We start from the raw sequence: 19,500 nt of genomic DNA on the forward strand, positions 1-19,500 counted from the left end.
CTTTACCTGGACACTTTCAGCAACTAGTTACAGAAAGGAGCTGTAATTTCCAAGCCGAAGAGAGGCGACTGGAAGTGCTGTGCTGCGCAGACACCCTGCCCTGCGGCGATGCCCGCAGCTGTCTGTCCGCCCCGCCTCCGGCTGCTGCTCACTGCGCTCCGAGCAGCTGGCCCAGGAGTGCCTGATCCTGGGTGAAGTAGCTGAGCTCTCCTGGGCCTTGTCAGCTTCTTAAACACCATTACTCCAACACAAGTGTTGATTGATTAAACTGCATAGAACGAGCAAAAAGCATTTTTGGGGCACACCCTTTATTTTAAATCTGACTCTTAGCCTATGTGTCCAGAAGGCACACGGCTCTTGATGATTAACTGCAAGCTTTATGCCAGTTTATTAAAGTACAGCCTTAATTTAGCCTAACATCTAAAGGAGCTTTCTTATGTTTGTAACAATGAGCACAGTATTTTTAATTTGTGAAGCTCAGATTCTACTGCTACAGTAGTTTTAGAAGAAAGCTCTACCTATAATTAAGTACGCAAGTCCTTCAAATAAAGACTTCTGAATTAAATTAATCCTTTATGTATACTGAGGTGTCTTTTAGATAGGTAATTCAAAACTTTAACAGATATTACAGTCAAAAGAATGAGACGCTTTTGGTCATTTGAGCCAGCACTGCTGAAAAGAGTGACAATGTGTATTACACTTCTGTAGATTTTTAACTGATACAAATACTCATCTAGTAAAGTACAAACACTAACTTTACCAAATACATACAAATATTAGTAATTCACTCAGGTGAAGTCAAACATAATAGGTAATGGCTAATTTTAAAACACAAACACAGATACAAGAGGCGATTTAACCTGGTATGTTCCAAGTTCACTAATGTAAACACCAGTTCAGACACACCTCGCCAGAAGTCTGAGGTATCTAGCACAGCATGGCAATAGATTTAGACATACTACCCTGTGCCCACTTACGAAATCTCTTAACACATACAATCAAGTAATAATTCAGTCTCTTTCCTCTTCCCACATCAAGCACAGTTTAGTGCTGTATGGCTAAAACTATGCCTTCTCATCTGCCTGTTAGTCACTTTATAGGACCATTGCTTTAAATCCCTGTGCTGCAATAACTAATTAAAATACCTGAAAAAGCAAAAATTTTTACCCAAACTCTGCCTTTTGCGTCACCCCAAATCAGGACACCATATTACCTCCTTGCCTCTACTGAGCCAGCAAAGCCGCCTGGTTTGCCAGTATTTCCATGTAACTATTAAAACTTACTTTTAATAGTCCTGTCTGCCCCGCTTGTATGTGAAATACTTTATCACTTGCTCCAGACAGGTAGGGCACATCACCTCTCCCACCATTCACCTGTTCCCAATTTTTAAACAACTTCATGGTTTAAACCCTTTGCAATCTACTCGCTGAACTGATTACCCTCCCAGATTACATCTCACTGAAGCCCTTGCTCAGGGAGGAAGTCATTACTCTTTGTCAAGTCTGCAGGCACCATTTTTCTTAATTATAATGATGTTAAGAAATAGTTGTTGGTTTTGATCAAACAGATTTGGTAAATTCTGTACTCTGTACTGATGGTTGGAAATGATGGCTTTAATTTCATTCAGCTGAAAGCAGCATTATTCATCTGGGTATCTACACAGCATCTAGGTTCAACATATGTATCTATATTGTTATGGTGTCTTTCATGTAGTGGCAGCACCCAACTTCATTTACAGGTCGTCTGGGACAGTATAAAAACACGGTGCATAAATAAGATCCAGCATGAGAAACTGGTGGAATGGCCAGGGCACAAGCTGCTGAAGATGAGTATTATAAAGTGGTCAGAAGAAATTCAAGACTTTAACAGTAGACTTGCAAAAGAAGAATGACAGGAGGACCCGGCAGTTAGGATCAGATTTTATACTAGGTACAAAAGTATCTGCAAAATCTGTGAAGCCTGAAGTGGAACTTGGACCTGAAAGGTGTTAACCTAAATGAGAGTCTCAGGCACAACAAGAGACTGGGAAATATACAGTATGCAAGGAAATGTAGAAAACAGTGCCAGAGTTGTTCCAGAACAACTGGAATGCTGTCTAGAAATAATAAAGAAAAAACTCACTGCAATGACAACATTAAACAACTGCTTCTTTTATTTGTTAACATAGTATTTAAAAACAAAATAAACATTATTTTCTAGAAATATATTTACTGTCATAAAATGGTAGGTAAAAAAATAGGTATTTTAATTGCAAAATATCACAATGTAATTAGATGCTAATGTCATGTCCAGTACACTCAAAATATGTACAATTATGCCCCAAAAAATGGTAATTTCACAGCTTCCTGTTGGCTCTGATGCAAATTAATGAAATAAATGGTCATTAACAGTTTCCTTGGCAGTTTCCTTTCCCAGTAACGGTGACTTAAATTATAGATAAAATGACACTAAAACTGAAGTACAGTAGTAGATCTCAGCATTCCTATCTGTACAAAAAATGTCCATGAGACAAAAGAATCAGTGGAAGTTCAGATGTAATACCATGGTTTGGGATCCAACCAACTAATTTACATGGGTTTAATACTGGAGGTTTTAGGCCTTTTTGACTTCCTTAGCACTGTGTTGTATTTTAGTTTTTTACAGAGTTTTTTATTAAAAAGTCTGTGTTCTATCATACACACCTCGTCATGGATATAAGAGGGTTGAATCCTCAGAAGAAAAGAGAACAACCCTAACACAAAATGGTAACTCTGGGGAAACTCCACTTCTCTGTAATGAGCCAGATGACCACACAATCTGAAAAGAAATGGGGAGAAAACAACAGCCCTGAATTACAAGTGCATTCAGTATTTAGCTAGCATTTATATATTAAACTGTAATTAGAGACAAACTTTACACTTTACCAACAGCATAAATCACAATTCTAGTTTACAGTGTTTATTCCTGTGATCGACTCCTGGAAAACCATGAAGTATAGGACTGAACCAAGATATCTTCAGAGCTGGTGCAAACACCCTAAGAAGAGAAAGCCACTATAGCTTCTTGCACTATGAATCTGGATCTTACTCAGCCAGGTAAAGAATATGTTTTTTGCCTTTCAGGACTAAATGGAATCACTGTTTGTTCTTCCAGCTTTTAGCAAATGTAGCAAAGTATTAAAATGACTACCTCACCCTATCTTTTAAATTTCTAAGACTATCCAATTCAGACACCTTAGGCTCTCTACTCTGTTCTCTCTCCACAGGGTTCCCCTCTCATCTTCCTGACACTATGTCATGGGATAATAACCCATTCATTTATTGTCCATTGCCTTTGTGTGCTAAATACAAACTACATGTCTAGAAACAAGAGAGAAAAGCTAAATTAAGTCAATGGAGTAAAAGAGTAACATAGGCAACACTCGAGCAAACACTGATGAGGTCAACAGCAAGTAATTAGTGCCGTAGCAGCCTTCTGCTTCATTATTTTGTAGCTTTTGCGGTCAAAATGTTATTGAAACTGATGAGGTGATTTTATTGATGAAGTATATAATGAAAATAGCAGACCAGACTTGCTAGTAACAAGTTTCAGACCGAACAAAAGATGACACAGAGGACGAGCTGCAGAGATAGCTCTGTAAACATTAAGTTCACCAACTTAGATTGGAAAAACACCAAACTGGATAAGGCTCAAATTTAGTTTAAAATACTACTAAGTTTCAATGTTTAAATAAAAACACTGTACATTGATATGGGGGTTCAGGTGCCATATTCACCTATAAACCCTATACATCTTCTAACTTACTAGTACTGCCTTGGGATGTGGAGAAGCAGTTTAAATGTTCCCTGTGTCTGATTCAGAGCAGCTGTCTTAAATATTCACCAGAACAACGACTGGGATCTGTCTGTCCCAATTTACAGGTAAGTGTGCTAATTACTAGACTATAAAGTCATTTGCTTGCTCCCTCTGGCCCAGCAAACATTTCCATTTTACCTCAAACTGGAGGAACAGCCAGACCCGTCCTGAGTGCTAGGCAAGCTGCACTTCAGGGAGCACAGTCTGTTCAAAGCCTCCCAAAGTCTGGCACATTGGAAACCTGCAACTAGGTCTCTCATGCCATACATCCCATCCTCTGTCCTACCTGACACTCCCCAAAAGCATTACAACATTTTTCATACACTGTAGTACCTCATCACGTATAGAATTATACAGTCCTTCAGCTTAGAAAAGACATTTATGAACACTGAGTACAACTCCTGCCACCTAAAGACTTAGTGTAATAGCAAATAGTTTAGATAAAATATAATAAATAGAAAAATAGAAAATAATAAATAGAACAGCAAATCAGTTTAGAATCCAGTTTAAAACAAAGTTTTAAGATAAAACATAAAAGCATTTCACCAATGATTTGACTGATCTCAGCTTTGCTCACACTGTAATTATACTTTAGTCCCAGGAATAAAGCATTATAGCAGTCCTGTTAGGCCATGCTGATTTTTAAATAAAGAGAATTTGTAAGATTTTTTTTTTTAGTTCTATTCTACATACACAGAGGATAAACCCTCATATCTGAGGGAGTACATGTTGTTTTCCAATGTTAAGTAAGTGTCAGACGTATACTTAAATACTTGCATTGCAAATGATATAATGGGAAATTTAACCGGTAAGAATTTAAATTCAAATCTTGTTTCATGAAGGCTAGGACAGTTTGCCATTAACATTTTAATATATTACATATGAAAATGTAGGTTTAAAAACAGACTTTGCATGGAAGATTATTCACACAAGCATACACCAAAATATCTACTCATTCAATGTGTACATAAGATTTACGCAAATCTGTGGTAAAAGGATTATTACCTCTACTCCCTTAAAAAAAAAAAGTTCTTATTCATACAAAAGAATGAATCCATATAACCAAACCTCTTGTAATGTAACACTGTGCTTACATTATTCCAACCCATTTATGTCACTGTGGGTATGTGAAAAGTAACGTGAAAAGGAAAATAAAGATAAGCAAATAAATCCACTGAAGGACAGAAAAAACAGCATACTCGTAAAACCCAGCTATTCTCAAAGGGAATGGAATGCTTTAAAATCAGGACCGTATCACTAAGACTGCATAGGGGGTATTGATCTCTGAATATCATTTCAAATTATATACCAGATAAAGATTTCATATGTTACTCAGCAGACAAATGAACGTAACTCATTTCACATGAATATAACCTAATCTTCTTTCAAAAAAAAACACCTTCCAATAGCATACATGAGAAATTCAGGAGACTCCAAGCCAGCTACAGAGTTGATCTTCTTCACTGATATTCCACTAGTACACTCCTCTTCTGGATTAGGGTTTCATAATACAACCAACAGCAGAACCAAAGTCTGGTATATGATCCAGAAGTCATTGTGATTAAGGCCATCAAAAAATCAGTATAGTGATTTAGAAAATTAATTTTCTGTGCTTTTTTAGAGGCCAGGGAGGAGAGGAATGGGACTATTTTTCCATTCTCTGGAGAGCTGCACCACAAATATTTTTATAAAACACTGTAAAGAAATGAAGTGAGTATTTGCACTAGCTGCTACTCTTGCCATGTGACTCTAGTTGTTGATTTTGTCTCATCTCCTGCCTTCTCATAAGGTCATTTTGATCACTCTTCATGTTACAGTTCGTCTACTCACAGTCCAAGACTATCCACTCCTCACACACCCCTTTCCAGAAATGACTGTAACTGTATGTGAACACATAGCTGTGCACACACCCTGTATTTGTCATTTGCAAAAATATATGTACAGGACTTTACTTTCAGGAGAACTTTCTGAAATGTATTTAGCAAAAATGTGAATACTTACTTCTCATTACATAGTTTAACTGTACACAGCCAATAGTCAGGGTTCATGGCTGTCAGTAAACCCCTTTTTTCTTGCAAAACTCCCTTCAGGCTATGCCCGTGAAAACAACTCCCATCTGTGTTTTCTTCAGACCAACTTAACTGAAAACTTGATGGATTTGGCTTTTCAGCACGTTGCACTGAACCAGACAGCTTGCCAAACTGATTTTGTAAGTTCACAACCATTTCTGTGCAAAGAGAAACAAAAGAAACAAATGTAAAAGTACTAAATACCATAATACTGTTTAGAGGTGACTAATACAAGAAGAAAATGTGGTATTTGTGCTTTTTACTTTTTTTTTTTTTTTTTTACCTCAGCATGAAAGACTGAGAAATCCTGGAAGTCTCTAGGTTATCTCTGCCACCCTCTTTGCAGCTTTTAGTGAAACATTTTGAAACGTAATTCAAAATGCCATGTCTTTTATACCTAATGATATTAGTAGTGGGGCACTCTAAAACATTGCTGCAGGTAAAACCTGTAAAATCCATTTGATACTGCCAGGATTTTTATGCTGATAGAAAGCACATTCATACATACACGGATTGAAGGTTAAGCTTTTCATGGTGCAAATTTCAACTGATAAAAAACCCCAACAACAAAAAAACCCCAGTCCATGTTTGCCTGCTGCTGGTGGATGAACGACAAGCTTTCCTAAGTTATTGAGGCTGAGAAGGGAAAGAAGGTATCATGATAGATCAGCCCACACTGTATGACTGCCTATGCCTTGTTTCTCTAGGATAAAAAGCAGGTTAAAAAACATTGTTGGAGCTTTAACTTCTTTTTATGAGCTGTATTTAAATTAACTCATTCATGTATTGAAATTAAAAAAAAAAGCCCACAGAAAAAAACCTCCTAAAATAATCCAAGTACTGGGAAGTTTATCTTTCAAGATTACACTAAAATCTATGATCAAAATCAAAGGTTTAGGAAGGTTTCTGAAAATCTGTACCTGGCACATAAGTGTCCTAGAGCACTGTCTCTATTATGGTACATTTGTTTTAAAATTAATCCTGCCCAGTTGCAATTATGTGATATTCCTGCTCACAACATTATGATAAAGCTCTGTAATCTAAGTGGTCCTTTTCTAGCTCCAAGAGAAGCAGAGCCAGAAGAGGAATCTTTTATCCTATAAATACAGGAATTAAAGGGCATCTGAGTAAATAATCAGCTTCAAATGAATACATCTAAACATGGTTTTCCATGGAACTTGACATGACTGCAGGATCACCCCAACACGATTTTGAAGAGTAAGTACTTGAAAAAAACCCCACTGCATTCTTGAAGGAGAAATCCAACATGTGTAATTCAAACCAAATAGGATTATACAACTTCTTTAGAAGTCCCTGAACCAGTCACTTCCAGAAACTGAAAGAACATATAAAAGGAAAAATACCACTTGCCATACTTAATATCTCTTTCCAAATACCTGCTGCTTTCTGGATAACCTAAAATGTAGAATGAAGAACTCCAGATCTAATTTGGCTGAAAAAAATTCTGCTTTTCCTTATTTCTGCAGACAACTGGGGTTTTGTGGTTTTGTTTCTTTGCTTTTATGTCAACACAAACCCCAGAAACTTCTCACAAGTACTTCCAGAGCTACTAAAATTCAGCAGCTGTACCTGCATTCTGACCACATGCTGCTGGCTATGCAAGTAAAGCCTTCCTTGCTTTCTGCAGAGGATTGCAAGGAATGGGAGAGAAGAGGGACATGCAAGATCTACTAAAGGACATACTGGGATATTCATACCAAAGCATTCAAGAAACTGAAGGAGGAAACAGACAGGAAAGCTACAGAAGACCGACAACTCACGAGGAACAGTGATATAAAGGCAAACTAGAGAAGATGAGGACAAGAGTACTCATTTTGAGACATGGCTCAGTAGGGTGTTGGGAAGACTGGCAAAGGCAGTTTCAGCTGTGCATGTTTGAAAAATTCCAGCCACGGGTTGTAAAACAGTACTACATTAATTGTACCCAGAGATGAAAGAGAGGAGACAAAATATTTCAAGATGTTAATGTTATCAGTCACAGCTGAAGATCTATCATGGGAAAAGTTGGAGCAGATTTCTGTGTTGCTGAAAAGAAGCAAAGTTTACTCACGTCTTCTCTTTAGAACTTTAGATTTATTCTTGACTGAATAAAACAATGGCTTTTCACATCTCCAAAGATACCTACCAGTAAGAGACATAAGAATTGTTAACAAAAAGAAAGCTAGACCAAATGAATAAATGAATAATGACTTATTACAAATACTGCTAAAGTTTTAAATTAAAATCAAAATAATCTAATGTTTAGTGCTATTAAGAGCCACTGCCCCTCCAACATATAAAGGAAATCTTTTTCTGAGCAGGCAAACCAAGGCATGTTAGCCTAGATCTACTGTAATCAGTTAATTGTTCAGCTGTATAAGCTATTTTTCACAGTAAGTGAGCATTTAATAAATAACCTGGATAAAGCTTATGAGTATAAATAGAAAATTAAAACAGTGATTTAGTCATTCTATTCACTCAAGCTTGGTGAATGGATATGTGGAACAAATTTCTAACTTTTTTTTATTTCTGTAGGGATCAGGAGTTCACACAGAACTGTCTACCTTAAAAAAGAAGTACTTATAAACCTCTTACTTGGCTTTTTCTTCATCCAGTTTCTTTTGCTCCACATCCAAGGAATGTTTTACCACCTCATACCACTTCTTGAACTCAAAATATGGGCCTCCTGAATAAAACATACACATTTTAGTTTGGGAAGAAATGAAAGAAATGACAGAGAAGGTCTCCAGGCAGTTAGACCCTGCATCTTGCACCTGTATACAAACTAACCCGAATGCTATACGCTTAAAGAAAAGATAGTTGATCTAATAATTCTGTAAGAAAGAGAAACACAGAAATGGAGTGAAAGAACAGCATGTCATAGGAAGTGCAAAGAAGCCCCATATCTTAGGTTTCATTGATTTAGCACAAGTCAAACCTTTTCCCTCTTTTCTGGAAAGGTAAGCCTAGAAACTACCTCCTCTCTACCAAATCAACTAGTTCTCCACTGTATGGAGTGGCCTTCAACTGTTTCAAAGTTGAATTCAAGGGATTAATGAAACTATGCATCAAGCTTAAGTTTAAACAAATAAAATCTAAAGAAGATCAGATGCAAAATTTCACATAGTTTCACCAGCTCCCCACTGTCTATCCCACTGCCTATGAAATTTTACAGGGTTGGAAAGATAAACTAGACAATGGTCTTCACTTCATATCAGCCTCTCATGGTTTGGAGCACAGGAATTTCACTTGTTGATATGTGAACAAGTATTTACCAGCACACGAAAAAACATGAAGACATAGGACATTTAGCAGCACCTTTATCACTGATCCTCCGAAGAGGCACAAGACTGAAGCAGACCAACTGGGTACAGGAAGTATAAGAATTCAAAAAAGAAATATGGTATAGACTTATATATTTAAAAATAATCAACTCTTATCCCTGTGGGTGGAATATCTGCATTGTGAATGAACCAGACTTTGCATTTCCCCATGGCCCGAGCTGCACTGCATGCGATGCTTGCGTCATGCTCAGCTTTGCCAGCCAGCTGTTCAAACTCTCCTGAAGGTGCATACACTGTTCTTACAATCAAACTTATGTACCTTTTGTATTATTTGCATTTCTGCTGTTTGTATTATCCTGCCTCAGAATGTCTAGATTCTAAAATCATAGATGGTCTCAAAAAGCAAGAGACGCATGAAAGGAACAAAGACCCCTCAGCAGTCCTTGAAATTCAAAGGTCTGGATACAACTTCTTTTATCAACTCCTTAAACCCTGAGGTTTAAGTAAATACTTCTAAATTGCTGGGAGAGCAGTGTGGGAGGTGGTAGAAATTGGTGTTAAACTTTGTATGAATTATTAACATCTGTCACATGCAAACCCATTGTCAGAGACGTGATGCTACACTGTAATAACCCTTTACCTGGCCAGTACTGCTGGTCTGACATTCATGTAGCTGAGCTGACTGGAAAATACACAGCTCTGATACACACATACATATACATCTATATATATCTCAATCACCTTTTATTTGAACAAAACCCATATTGTGGATGTGTGCAGTTCACAGAACACACACAGTAGGTAACTATAACTATCTATTGTACTGCTTCCAGGGTGATTTGAAGAAATGTAGGAGCTGAAATACTATTTTTAATTAAAAAAAAATGACTAGAGAATGGATAGTTAAGTTGAGAGTCGAGTCAACATAAATTGAATCTTTAAAACTCGGTATTAACCATTATTCATTTAAGCACTCGAACTTTGGGAAAATGCCAGAGGCAGTTTTGAGCTCTGGCACTGATCAGTCATCTAACAGAAATTCTCACATCAACTCCTCTGTGCAGCTGCTCACCATCACCCCGACATCTTAAGCACAGGGACAACAAAACACAGCACATGGATCATTTGCACCAGCAGATTTTAAAGTAAAAAAGTGGGCAAAGAATGAGCTGTTAATTCCCAAGGGCAATGAGACTTGTTAATAAGGGAGAAACCCCATTAAGATATTAATGAGCCTCAGCTTGTAAAGCAGTTGCACAACTCCCCACTCCTGCCACTATCATGTACTTGAAGTTTTCAAGGGAAGTAAAAAGGAAAATAAAAAATCCACCATAAGTTTGTGTATCCACCTTAATGTGAAAATTACCAGTTTTAGTTAACAGGGATGCCTCTAGTTAGAGCAGTAATTGAGCTCACACATGACTAACACTGTAATTTTATTATGGACCTAGATTTTAAACAAAGCATCAGAGGGGTCAGAATGACCCAAAACTGGATAAAAGGCCTTACAGATAAACTGCAACACATCTTGGATCTTATCTTCAACTGTGATTTGGATCAGGCCATGGAACATCTTCCTGAAGATTTCTAATCTTTGATTTGGTCTTTCTGCCCTCAAAGAACCATGTTCACACCATTATCTTCTCCATCTTAATTGCTGCTAGCTTTTCCACACTCTCTCAGGATTATTTGGACTAAGAAACTAGATTACATCTGAAATATGTTACACACTAAGACATTTTATTTAACAAGACTAAACAAGTTTGGATTTTATCATAAATGTGGTTTAATGCCCCTAGTAAGTATCTGCTATTTACGATCAAAGTGTGCTCCCTTTTCACGGCGTATCCATTCATCTCCACCTACCACACATAAAACTCTAAACCAAGAGGCAAACATGCACAAGCAGAAGTAGAGAGGCACCCAGCAAAATGTGTACCAAACTCCTCTATCCCAAACAAAAAGAATTGTGCAGGTACACTGAGGCCATTTTACATGAACAGGATCTACTCTTTTCTCTGAATAAAATTCCCCCTTAATGAATGACAAAACCACAATTTCATGATCAATAAGAAAAGTCTTTCTAACCCTGATTGCAAAACAGTTTCGCTTACAAATCATAACACCACTTCTACCAGAATATTTATATACCTTCTGTGTTATTTTTATTTCTTTCTTCAGCAAACTCTGAAAGTAACCTGTAAAAAAATTTTAAAAATCAGGCTGTTTTGTAGATCCAAATACTGCACTTTTCACATGAAGTTCAAATACAACAGACAAAAATGTCATCCTAATTTTATTCCAAATATCAGATACAACCCAATGAATTTTAAAAATAATTAATATTCCATGTCTAAAATGCCTTCAAGTGTATGGTTTAAGCTACTGAAGATAAGTGAAATTCCAGTAGTATAAATTTAACTCTAAAGAAAGAACAATCGGAGACAAGCATTTGCACTATTTGAAATTTGAGGGTTGCTACAGATTTGTCTGTACACTTACCATTCATAGTGATCATCTAATAAAAACAATAATTTGAGCACAACTACAATAACTGCTGCAGCAAGAACATCATATTTCACTTTTCTTGTTGACTTATTTCCAGGCATTAGAGTCAGGAAATCCACTTCTCCAATACCAATCTTTTTCACCACTCGACAAGTCCAATTATGCAATTCATCTGATTAACATAAATAAAAATATAAAATGTTAAGACAAGCTAGAAATATTTTTACAGGGCAAACATGATGGGCATTTGAGGAAAACACTGCTTAGGTCTTTTAGGACCATTTGACAGCTGTATTTTTCAGGCTGAGGAGTATTTTTAAAAATACTAGGCAACCTTCACTGTGCTTACATGGAAAACACTTGTGACCTATTATATATTCATATGGAGAATAAAAAAGTCACATATTTAATAGTGCTTTGATGTTACTTGAATAATATAGTGAGATCATCCTGAATATTCTTGCAGGAAAGCCTATTGCAAATCCACATAAATATATTTTCAAAAAAAAAAGTCCAAAAGCAAAAAACTTGTCACAAACTTTTTTCCTGCCTGTTGACTGAACAGCCCTGGCAGGAATCAGCCCTGCACAGAGGAGGAGCAGGGCTGGCTGTAAAGCAGCTGGTTGTGCATGGAGAGCAGTTTGGTGGTGGCAGGGCAGCACTGCTGCTCCCCCAGCAGAAGCTGTGCCAGGGAGATCCAGCTGCAGCCCCACAAGGTACACAGCAGCCTATCTATACAGGCTCTTATTACTCTGCTTATTTTTCACAGATACAAATCCCCAAATTTCTCACCTTTCCTGTTCAGCAAGAAATACAGGAGTTGATTACATCACCATCAGATTCCACAAAGGTTAGCAATGTATGACTAAGTACAACTTTAATCCAGCTGTATTTATACCCTCTTGCTGCTTACGAAGAGTTCAGTAGGAACCTGTTTTCAATCCTCTCGCACATAACAGTAAAAGTTAGAAAAAAAGTGGAAACTAAATTTTCTTATAAATACTAGAAGCATATTTAGTTTTATTTCAGATATATAAAATAGTCTCTTAGTTGGTATTTAGTGTTCTTTAACACCTCCAATTCATTGCCTTTTTTTAGGAGTTGTTAGACAACAGCAGCAGCACTTTTCAATTTTTAAAAAAATGCTTATACATGATAAAAATCTAAGTTGCACGGAAAAGGGCGATATATTCCTCTTTTGCAGTAACTTTCAAAGAGTACTTAGTTTTGCATTTCTCTGTAAAAGATCTGAAAATAACAAATTTGCAGCCTTTTTTTGATTCAATTGATACTTCACAATCTGTAAAATAATGCAATCCTCTATAGGATCACAACACTGGCGTAAAACTACAAAATCAGAATTACCACTCCAGAATTTTAGCCCTAAACCTTTTGGTTATCATCTCTCCATTCAATTGTGACTAAATAGAAAAGCCAAACACTTTTATTCATTGTAACTAACTGCAAAATAACACAATAACTCCCTCCCCTACTATGAACTGTTGGAATGTTTTGAGAAAGAAATTTACAGGCTACTTGTCTGTGTAACTCATCTTCAGTCACAATGGTATTTGACAGAAAATATGGTAACCTAACAGAGAGTTCACATACTAGGACATACTGGTCTTTCTTGACAAGTCAATATTCAAGACTTCATTGTAGGACAGTCAAAAAAAGTCAATACTTATATATCATTTCAGAACTAAAATGTAAATCAAGTGAGACAGAAGCTGATCTGTAACACACCATCAATTAATATTAAAATAAATAGTAATATACAATATTATATAATACACAAAATATAGTCTTTGTTAAAAAATATACATCCATTACTACATATGAGAATTTCAGAGCTAAGCAACCAGGTCCCAACTACATGAATCATTTAGCTGAGGTTAATACATCACATGAATTCAACAGGTGCCTCTTAGTTCACATGGATACTGAAAGATTTAAAATGAAGTATCCACTCCACAGCCTTACAGAGCCAACATCAGAGTGCCCCTGCATATCTGGGCCCATAACATGTACTCTAAATGTTTGAGGAAGGTGCTTTCTATAGAAAGAATATCTTTCAGTTCAAACTGAAATGGGAATAAATTAGAAGGAAAAGAGCAGGCACTTTGAAGTAGTAATTTAAGCCTTTTTGCTAGAGTTTAATAAACCACAAAAAAATTTTATCAGTTCAGGCTAGGGAAAATATTTACCAGGTAAATTAGCTTCCATCAAGTACTTCATGCACAGCATGTCTGGATGAAGAAAGCAGCTTTCTGTTATATCTGGAAAACGAGGCAGGTCTAAAAACGCTGCAAGTTCATGCATTTTGTTGAATACTTCTTCATATACAGGCCACGACTGCAAGACAGGATTGGAGGGGTTATACATTTGCTCTATTACTATATTTGTTAACTATTTAAAATTATTGATGTTAAATTCTGAATTGTTTAATACAGGATTATCCATACAGATTCTTTTAGCACACTGAGTAAACACACATGTAAGAATGGAGTCAGATTACAGTACTGCAAAGACAAACTGCTAGTTTTAAATCCCATGAAATACAAAAGGAAAAAACCAGAAAGTTGCTTTAGATTTCCCACCACCTCACCATCTTTCTTGTGAAATGCTCATTATGCATCCAGATGCACCAAAACTAAGAGCTTTGGGAAAAAACCAATAGAGATGCAACTGAAGGTGAACTGTCTAAAGAGCTAAGAGGTCAGAGAAGCACAGAAGGTGGAGGCTGGCAGGGACTGCTTGAGACCACTGGGTCCAAGCCCCTGCTTAGGTCAGTTCAACCAGGCTGCCCAGGACCACATCCAGTCAGATACTGAACACCTCCACAGATGGCAGCTTCCAAGGGTTGTGAGAAATCTGCTACAGTGTTTCACCAACTCCAATGTACAAAGGAAAAAAGATTTTGTTTCCCCTTACACCTAAATGGAATTTCTTGTATTTCAATTTGTGCCCTTTTCTTCTCATCCAGTCACTGGATAGCACTACGGAGGATCTGGTTTTCCTCCTCTGCAGCCTCCTGCAGGTGCCACATCATACCTGCCCTGAATATGCTCCAGCTCCAGGATGAACAGTCACAGTGCTCTCAGCTCCCCTCATTTGTCAGGCCCCACTCCCCCATCTCGAGATCCCTTTACTGGACTCTCTCCACTGCATTCATGCCTCCCTTCTACTGGGGAGCCCAGAGCAGCACCCAGCACTCCTGATGCATCTCACAAGTGCCAGGTAGAGAGGAAGGATGCCCTGCCTCCCTTGAGGACTTGTACAGTCACCAGAACTGCTCAAATCTTAGTGACAGTGACCTTGCAGGGACACCAGCCAGTTGCCTCAACACTTGTGCAGCACCTCATCACAGCTCATGAACCTTCATATGTCCACTTCATTCACATATTTCCTAAACTGGTTCTTAAAAACTGAGGCAAAAAAACCCGCAAGCATCACTTCAGCCTTCTCCTTGGTCTTTGTGACCATATTCCCATTCAGCACCAGGCCCACATCCTCTAGAACCCTTCCACAGAATCTTTCATGTTATTTAATTAAAAAAAAATTCCATATTTGCATATTTATTAGTGACTATAAATCTGAAATTCTCTTTTTGAAACCATTGGGTGCATGAGAAAGTTCTCACAATTTGTACTGAGGTTTGTTGCTATAGGAGAATATAAATTACAGCAAGATTTTGACATGTTTATTCATAATGAACTCAGCAGGACATGGAGTTTGCATAAGTATGGATCTAAGGTTTGACCCTCATTTCACAATACCTGAGCTGTTTCACTAAATATTCTTAATTTTCTGTAGTTAAAATGATTACCTGAATTTACCTCTAAAAGCAACAATTTCAGTTGCCCAGGCTACTTTACCATTTTAAATGTATAAAAAGCAATGATTCTTCTGCCTTAGCCAGGGATTTTTCTAATTCAGCAGAGCACTTTATCATGTATTCATATTTTATAAAGTCAATTTGTACATATGGAACCTTCCTTTAAAAGAAACTTAGCAGGGCTTTACATTTTGTGCACAGCTTCAAAACTTTACTGAAGAAGAGTGAATGCAGGCTTCTGCTCTTTTTTTTGATTCAGATTACAAACAGAGTAACTGTGTTTACAACAAGACATGATGTGACCTAATGTAGTTTTATTCAATAATTTGCCTTCATTTATTTTAATATAAGCTCTGTAGCCAATGCTCAAATTTTGTTTTGAGTGATTACCAACATTACACTGTCTCTTTTTAAATGATCTCCCCACAGATTGCAGTTCAGACTTGCATGAACACATGCTTAGGCAAATGAATAATTCTACTGTCACCTACTATTACACATGTAACTTTTTGTAACAGTTAGGAAGTTGTATCATGTTCATTATAGTTTCTAAACAGTGTTAAAATTGGCTTAGACTGCTCCAGGACTATCTTGAGAAACAAGAAAAACTTGCACTACCAGAGCTCTGCAGAAGACCAGGCTCACAGTACTTCCCATTCCTTCTAAAAAGCAGTGCTAAATTGAATACCAAACTCATCTTGGAACAAAACCTGAATCATATGTAACTTCTCTTGAGTGTACTGGGAGAAAAATTAAAGTCCCACATAATTCAAATAAAAACATTACATGAATACTATTCATAATTAGATAGCAAGGAAATATGCTTTCCCCTAATGAAAAGCAGTTGAATTAGTAGCTTCTTAATAATATATCACAGGTGAAAATAAATGAAGACACTGGGAATTTAGTCATTTGAAGCATTCCCATTCTCAAACATCAAACTATTACCAACAGAGTTATCCAAAGTCTAATCTGACACTGAGCTACTTTAAGGAATATAGATCTTAACTGGAGGACTCCAATAGACACCTTTATCACCTTTCACCTGAGCTTCCCTCCTTGTACCAGGGCAAGGAGACAGCTTTCCCATCCTAGGTATTGGTCAATCAAACCTTCCCTCTGCCCAATATCTGCTTTTGGTTCAAAGCTTTTGTTTGCAATTTACAGAAGGCAATTTGGTTCTTTTTCAAAATGGCTCGAGAATGCTTAGCTTTGCAATGACGAGAATGCTTAGCTTTGCAATGACAACCAGTGCTTTTTTTTCTGAAGGCAAACAAGTGGTATAAAAACTACAAATAAAAATTAAGACTGAGAGCTACCACTTGGATTATTTTTAGAACAGTGTTAAGAGACAAAAACTGTTCTTTGTTGATGTATGTTCATAAGAGATCTGAACACACTTGGACTGTGCATCCTAACAGAAGATAAAGATCAACCAAATCAACTGCTGTTTCCCAGGGTTTAAAGCCTAAACTCAAAAACATTCCCTGTAGTAGTCCCAGCATTGTGCCACGATGGGGAGGCTGAACTGAACCCCTGCTTCCAGCAGCACAGTCACCTCTGGAACTGGGAGCTGCAAGCACAGCTGCATCCAGCACAAGGTCACACCTGCCTGGGACACAGCACAGGGCTGAAAGGTCAGGGCTAAGGACACTGAAGGGTTTCTGCAATAACCAAGCACTGGCTGTTTTCACCAGTCACTGTATGCCCTGTTCATACTCTGTTTAACTCTGAAAGAGCTGTGAGTTCACACAAAAAATCGTTTATTCTGCCAAATTTCAAACATATTGGGAGCGTTAAAAGAGAAAGAACTTCCAAATTCCACAGAACCAAAACAGCAAATTTTGAGACAATATTAAGGCAAAGAAAGATGCTGTAAACAAGCAGCCTCAAAATTAATAAAAATTACCACCTTCTACCCAGCTATGTATCTCTATTAAAAAAAAAAAAAAAAGAACCTGATAAAACAAGTTACCCTGGAAGTCAACCAGCAAATCCACTAGGAAAGCAAGATCCAGAGCCAGGGCCTCCCTCCTTCAGTTAAAAAACTCTGCCTCCAGCAACCCATGATTAAACCCCAAGGGAGGAGTACTTGGACAATAGAGGACAGTGTTAGATCACATGCCACACACCCTCCAAGTACAACTTTCACTTATCCAATCATAAATTTAAAAATTCAAGATGTATTTCTGTGGTATATATTAGGACAACTCCCCTGTCCATCACCACATGAAGTTACTAAGCTCTCACCTTGTTTTGGGAACCTGGGAAACACAATAAAAACCACATATAAAACTCAAGTTACAAACCCTTAAGGGCACCTAATAATTCCAGGAAGACTGACAAAAAACCCTTTTAAAGCTATTCCACCTGCTAGCCTTTTCAGGTGTTTCGCAAGCTGGGATTCCTCCAAGACTGATCAACAACGCTGACAGAGTCTGTAACTTGTCCAGATGGGCTACAGAGGTTGCCAAGACCTTTTCTTAAGCTTTGCTTTTAAAATATTTGTCTCTTATTCCCACATGTGACAAATAAGGTCACTCCAGAAAGCAGTATAGAAGATTAGTACTACTTAAGAGTACTTTCCCCTGCCCCCCTGAGCACAGGAGAACAAAATACACATCATTGAGTCAGTGAAAAAGTGTCTATAACAAGATTTTCATAATGATAACTATTCATTAAACTATTTAAATCAGTTGCCTTTATCTTTCAAAGTTACATGGCATTTTTCACCTGTATTAGAAAACAACAAACTGGTTTTCAGGAGCAGAGGAGCCAAACTATTAGCATGATAATCAGATCAAGTAACAGGTAATTGTTTTGAGTAAGCCAAGATTGCAGCCTCTCCTACTTGTTTGGACAATATCAGAATATTGCTGATCAACAAGCAGAAAACAGTATGCACTGGCTGGCTTTCTAGAACAATTTGCAGGCTCCATAGTTTCTTGTTTTAAATGTGGTCTGACTGACTCTCTTCTTGGATAACTGTGTAAGCCAATTCCTTCACCCGTGTCAGGACAATATCCCATTACTTACATATTCACAATATTCACAACTCAGCTTATGTTATAATGATAATGTTCTATTATTTCTGAAAATAAATAATTATACAGTTATTCTAAATTCTTCATTTTATATTTTTCCCTTTCATCTTTCTTTCCTGTTCAGTACTTTTTTTGCAGCACAATTCCCTTCCTTATCCTTCTACCTGTGAATTTCCATCCTGGGACCCTTTTTTCCCCATGCCTGCACAATTCTCTGAATTTCTACCTACTTTCTGCTGCTTATATTCCACACTAGACATTTTTCCCAAGGGATTTCTTTAATGATCATTTAATACTGGAACCTAATAAGATCTGACTCATTTTTTCATTATCAGCTTTTTGTAAATCTTAGGGAATCTTCTAATGTTTAGAGTTGGATATGCAAGGCTTCATCATTTTTAAGATGACAAATTCAACTCAGACTGAGTTTGCAAAAGAGTGTACTAAACTTACCAGGAAATGGATTAATAAAGCCATTTAACTTGTAGGTTTGGAAAATAAGTTATGAGGGTTGAGGAATGGGTTTTTGCAACACAATCCAGAATTCTGCTTCAATCCTTGTGTAAAGCAGGGCATGCTCATAAAATAAAATATATTTATTGCAAAAATAATAAACCAAATGGCTGCCCTAGTGTGTATAAAGATCTTTGAATGCTGCCTGGATTGAAACAAACATTCCCAGGAACCTGAGCTGGCTTTACATTTACCTAAGGTAAAATCAGGTACCAATAATGAGCAGAGCAGTCAAGTTCTCTATGGCACCTGGCTCACCTTACTTTGCTTCTGCTGCTCAACTGGTTCAGATATATCTGGTCATCTGCAGCATGAGCCTGATGTGGGATGACAGCAGCCACAGTGCATGCAGATTGCATAAAAGACTTGACAGTAGAAACAATAACTGTATTAACTGTGAAATTTACACT

At 37.3% G+C, this 19,500-nt stretch overlaps 1 protein-coding gene across 1 annotated transcript in view; it reads right to left on the bottom strand.

Moving 5' to 3' along the window:
• Positions 1-2,046: 2,046 nt before the first annotated feature.
• The window catches only part of TAF1B (TATA-box binding protein associated factor, RNA polymerase I subunit B), a 44,821-nt gene continuing 27,367 nt past the window's right edge, over positions 2,047-19,500 (bottom strand). The window contains exons 9-15 of the mRNA XM_030946235.1: positions 13,903-14,050; positions 11,690-11,867; positions 11,339-11,385; positions 8,499-8,589; positions 7,975-8,045; positions 5,836-6,061; positions 2,047-2,796 (exon numbers count right to left, since the gene is read on the bottom strand). Coding sequence (XP_030802095.1) covers positions 2,568-2,796; positions 5,836-6,061; positions 7,975-8,045; positions 8,499-8,589; positions 11,339-11,385; positions 11,690-11,867; positions 13,903-14,050 — 990 coding nt within the window. The 3' untranslated portion in view covers positions 2,047-2,567. The remainder of the gene's footprint in view (positions 2,797-5,835; positions 6,062-7,974; positions 8,046-8,498; positions 8,590-11,338; positions 11,386-11,689; positions 11,868-13,902; positions 14,051-19,500) is intronic.

Source organism: Camarhynchus parvulus, chromosome 3 (assembly GCF_901933205.1).
Source record: "Camarhynchus parvulus chromosome 3, STF_HiC, whole genome shotgun sequence".
Lineage (NCBI taxonomy): Eukaryota > Metazoa > Chordata > Aves > Passeriformes > Thraupidae > Camarhynchus > Camarhynchus parvulus.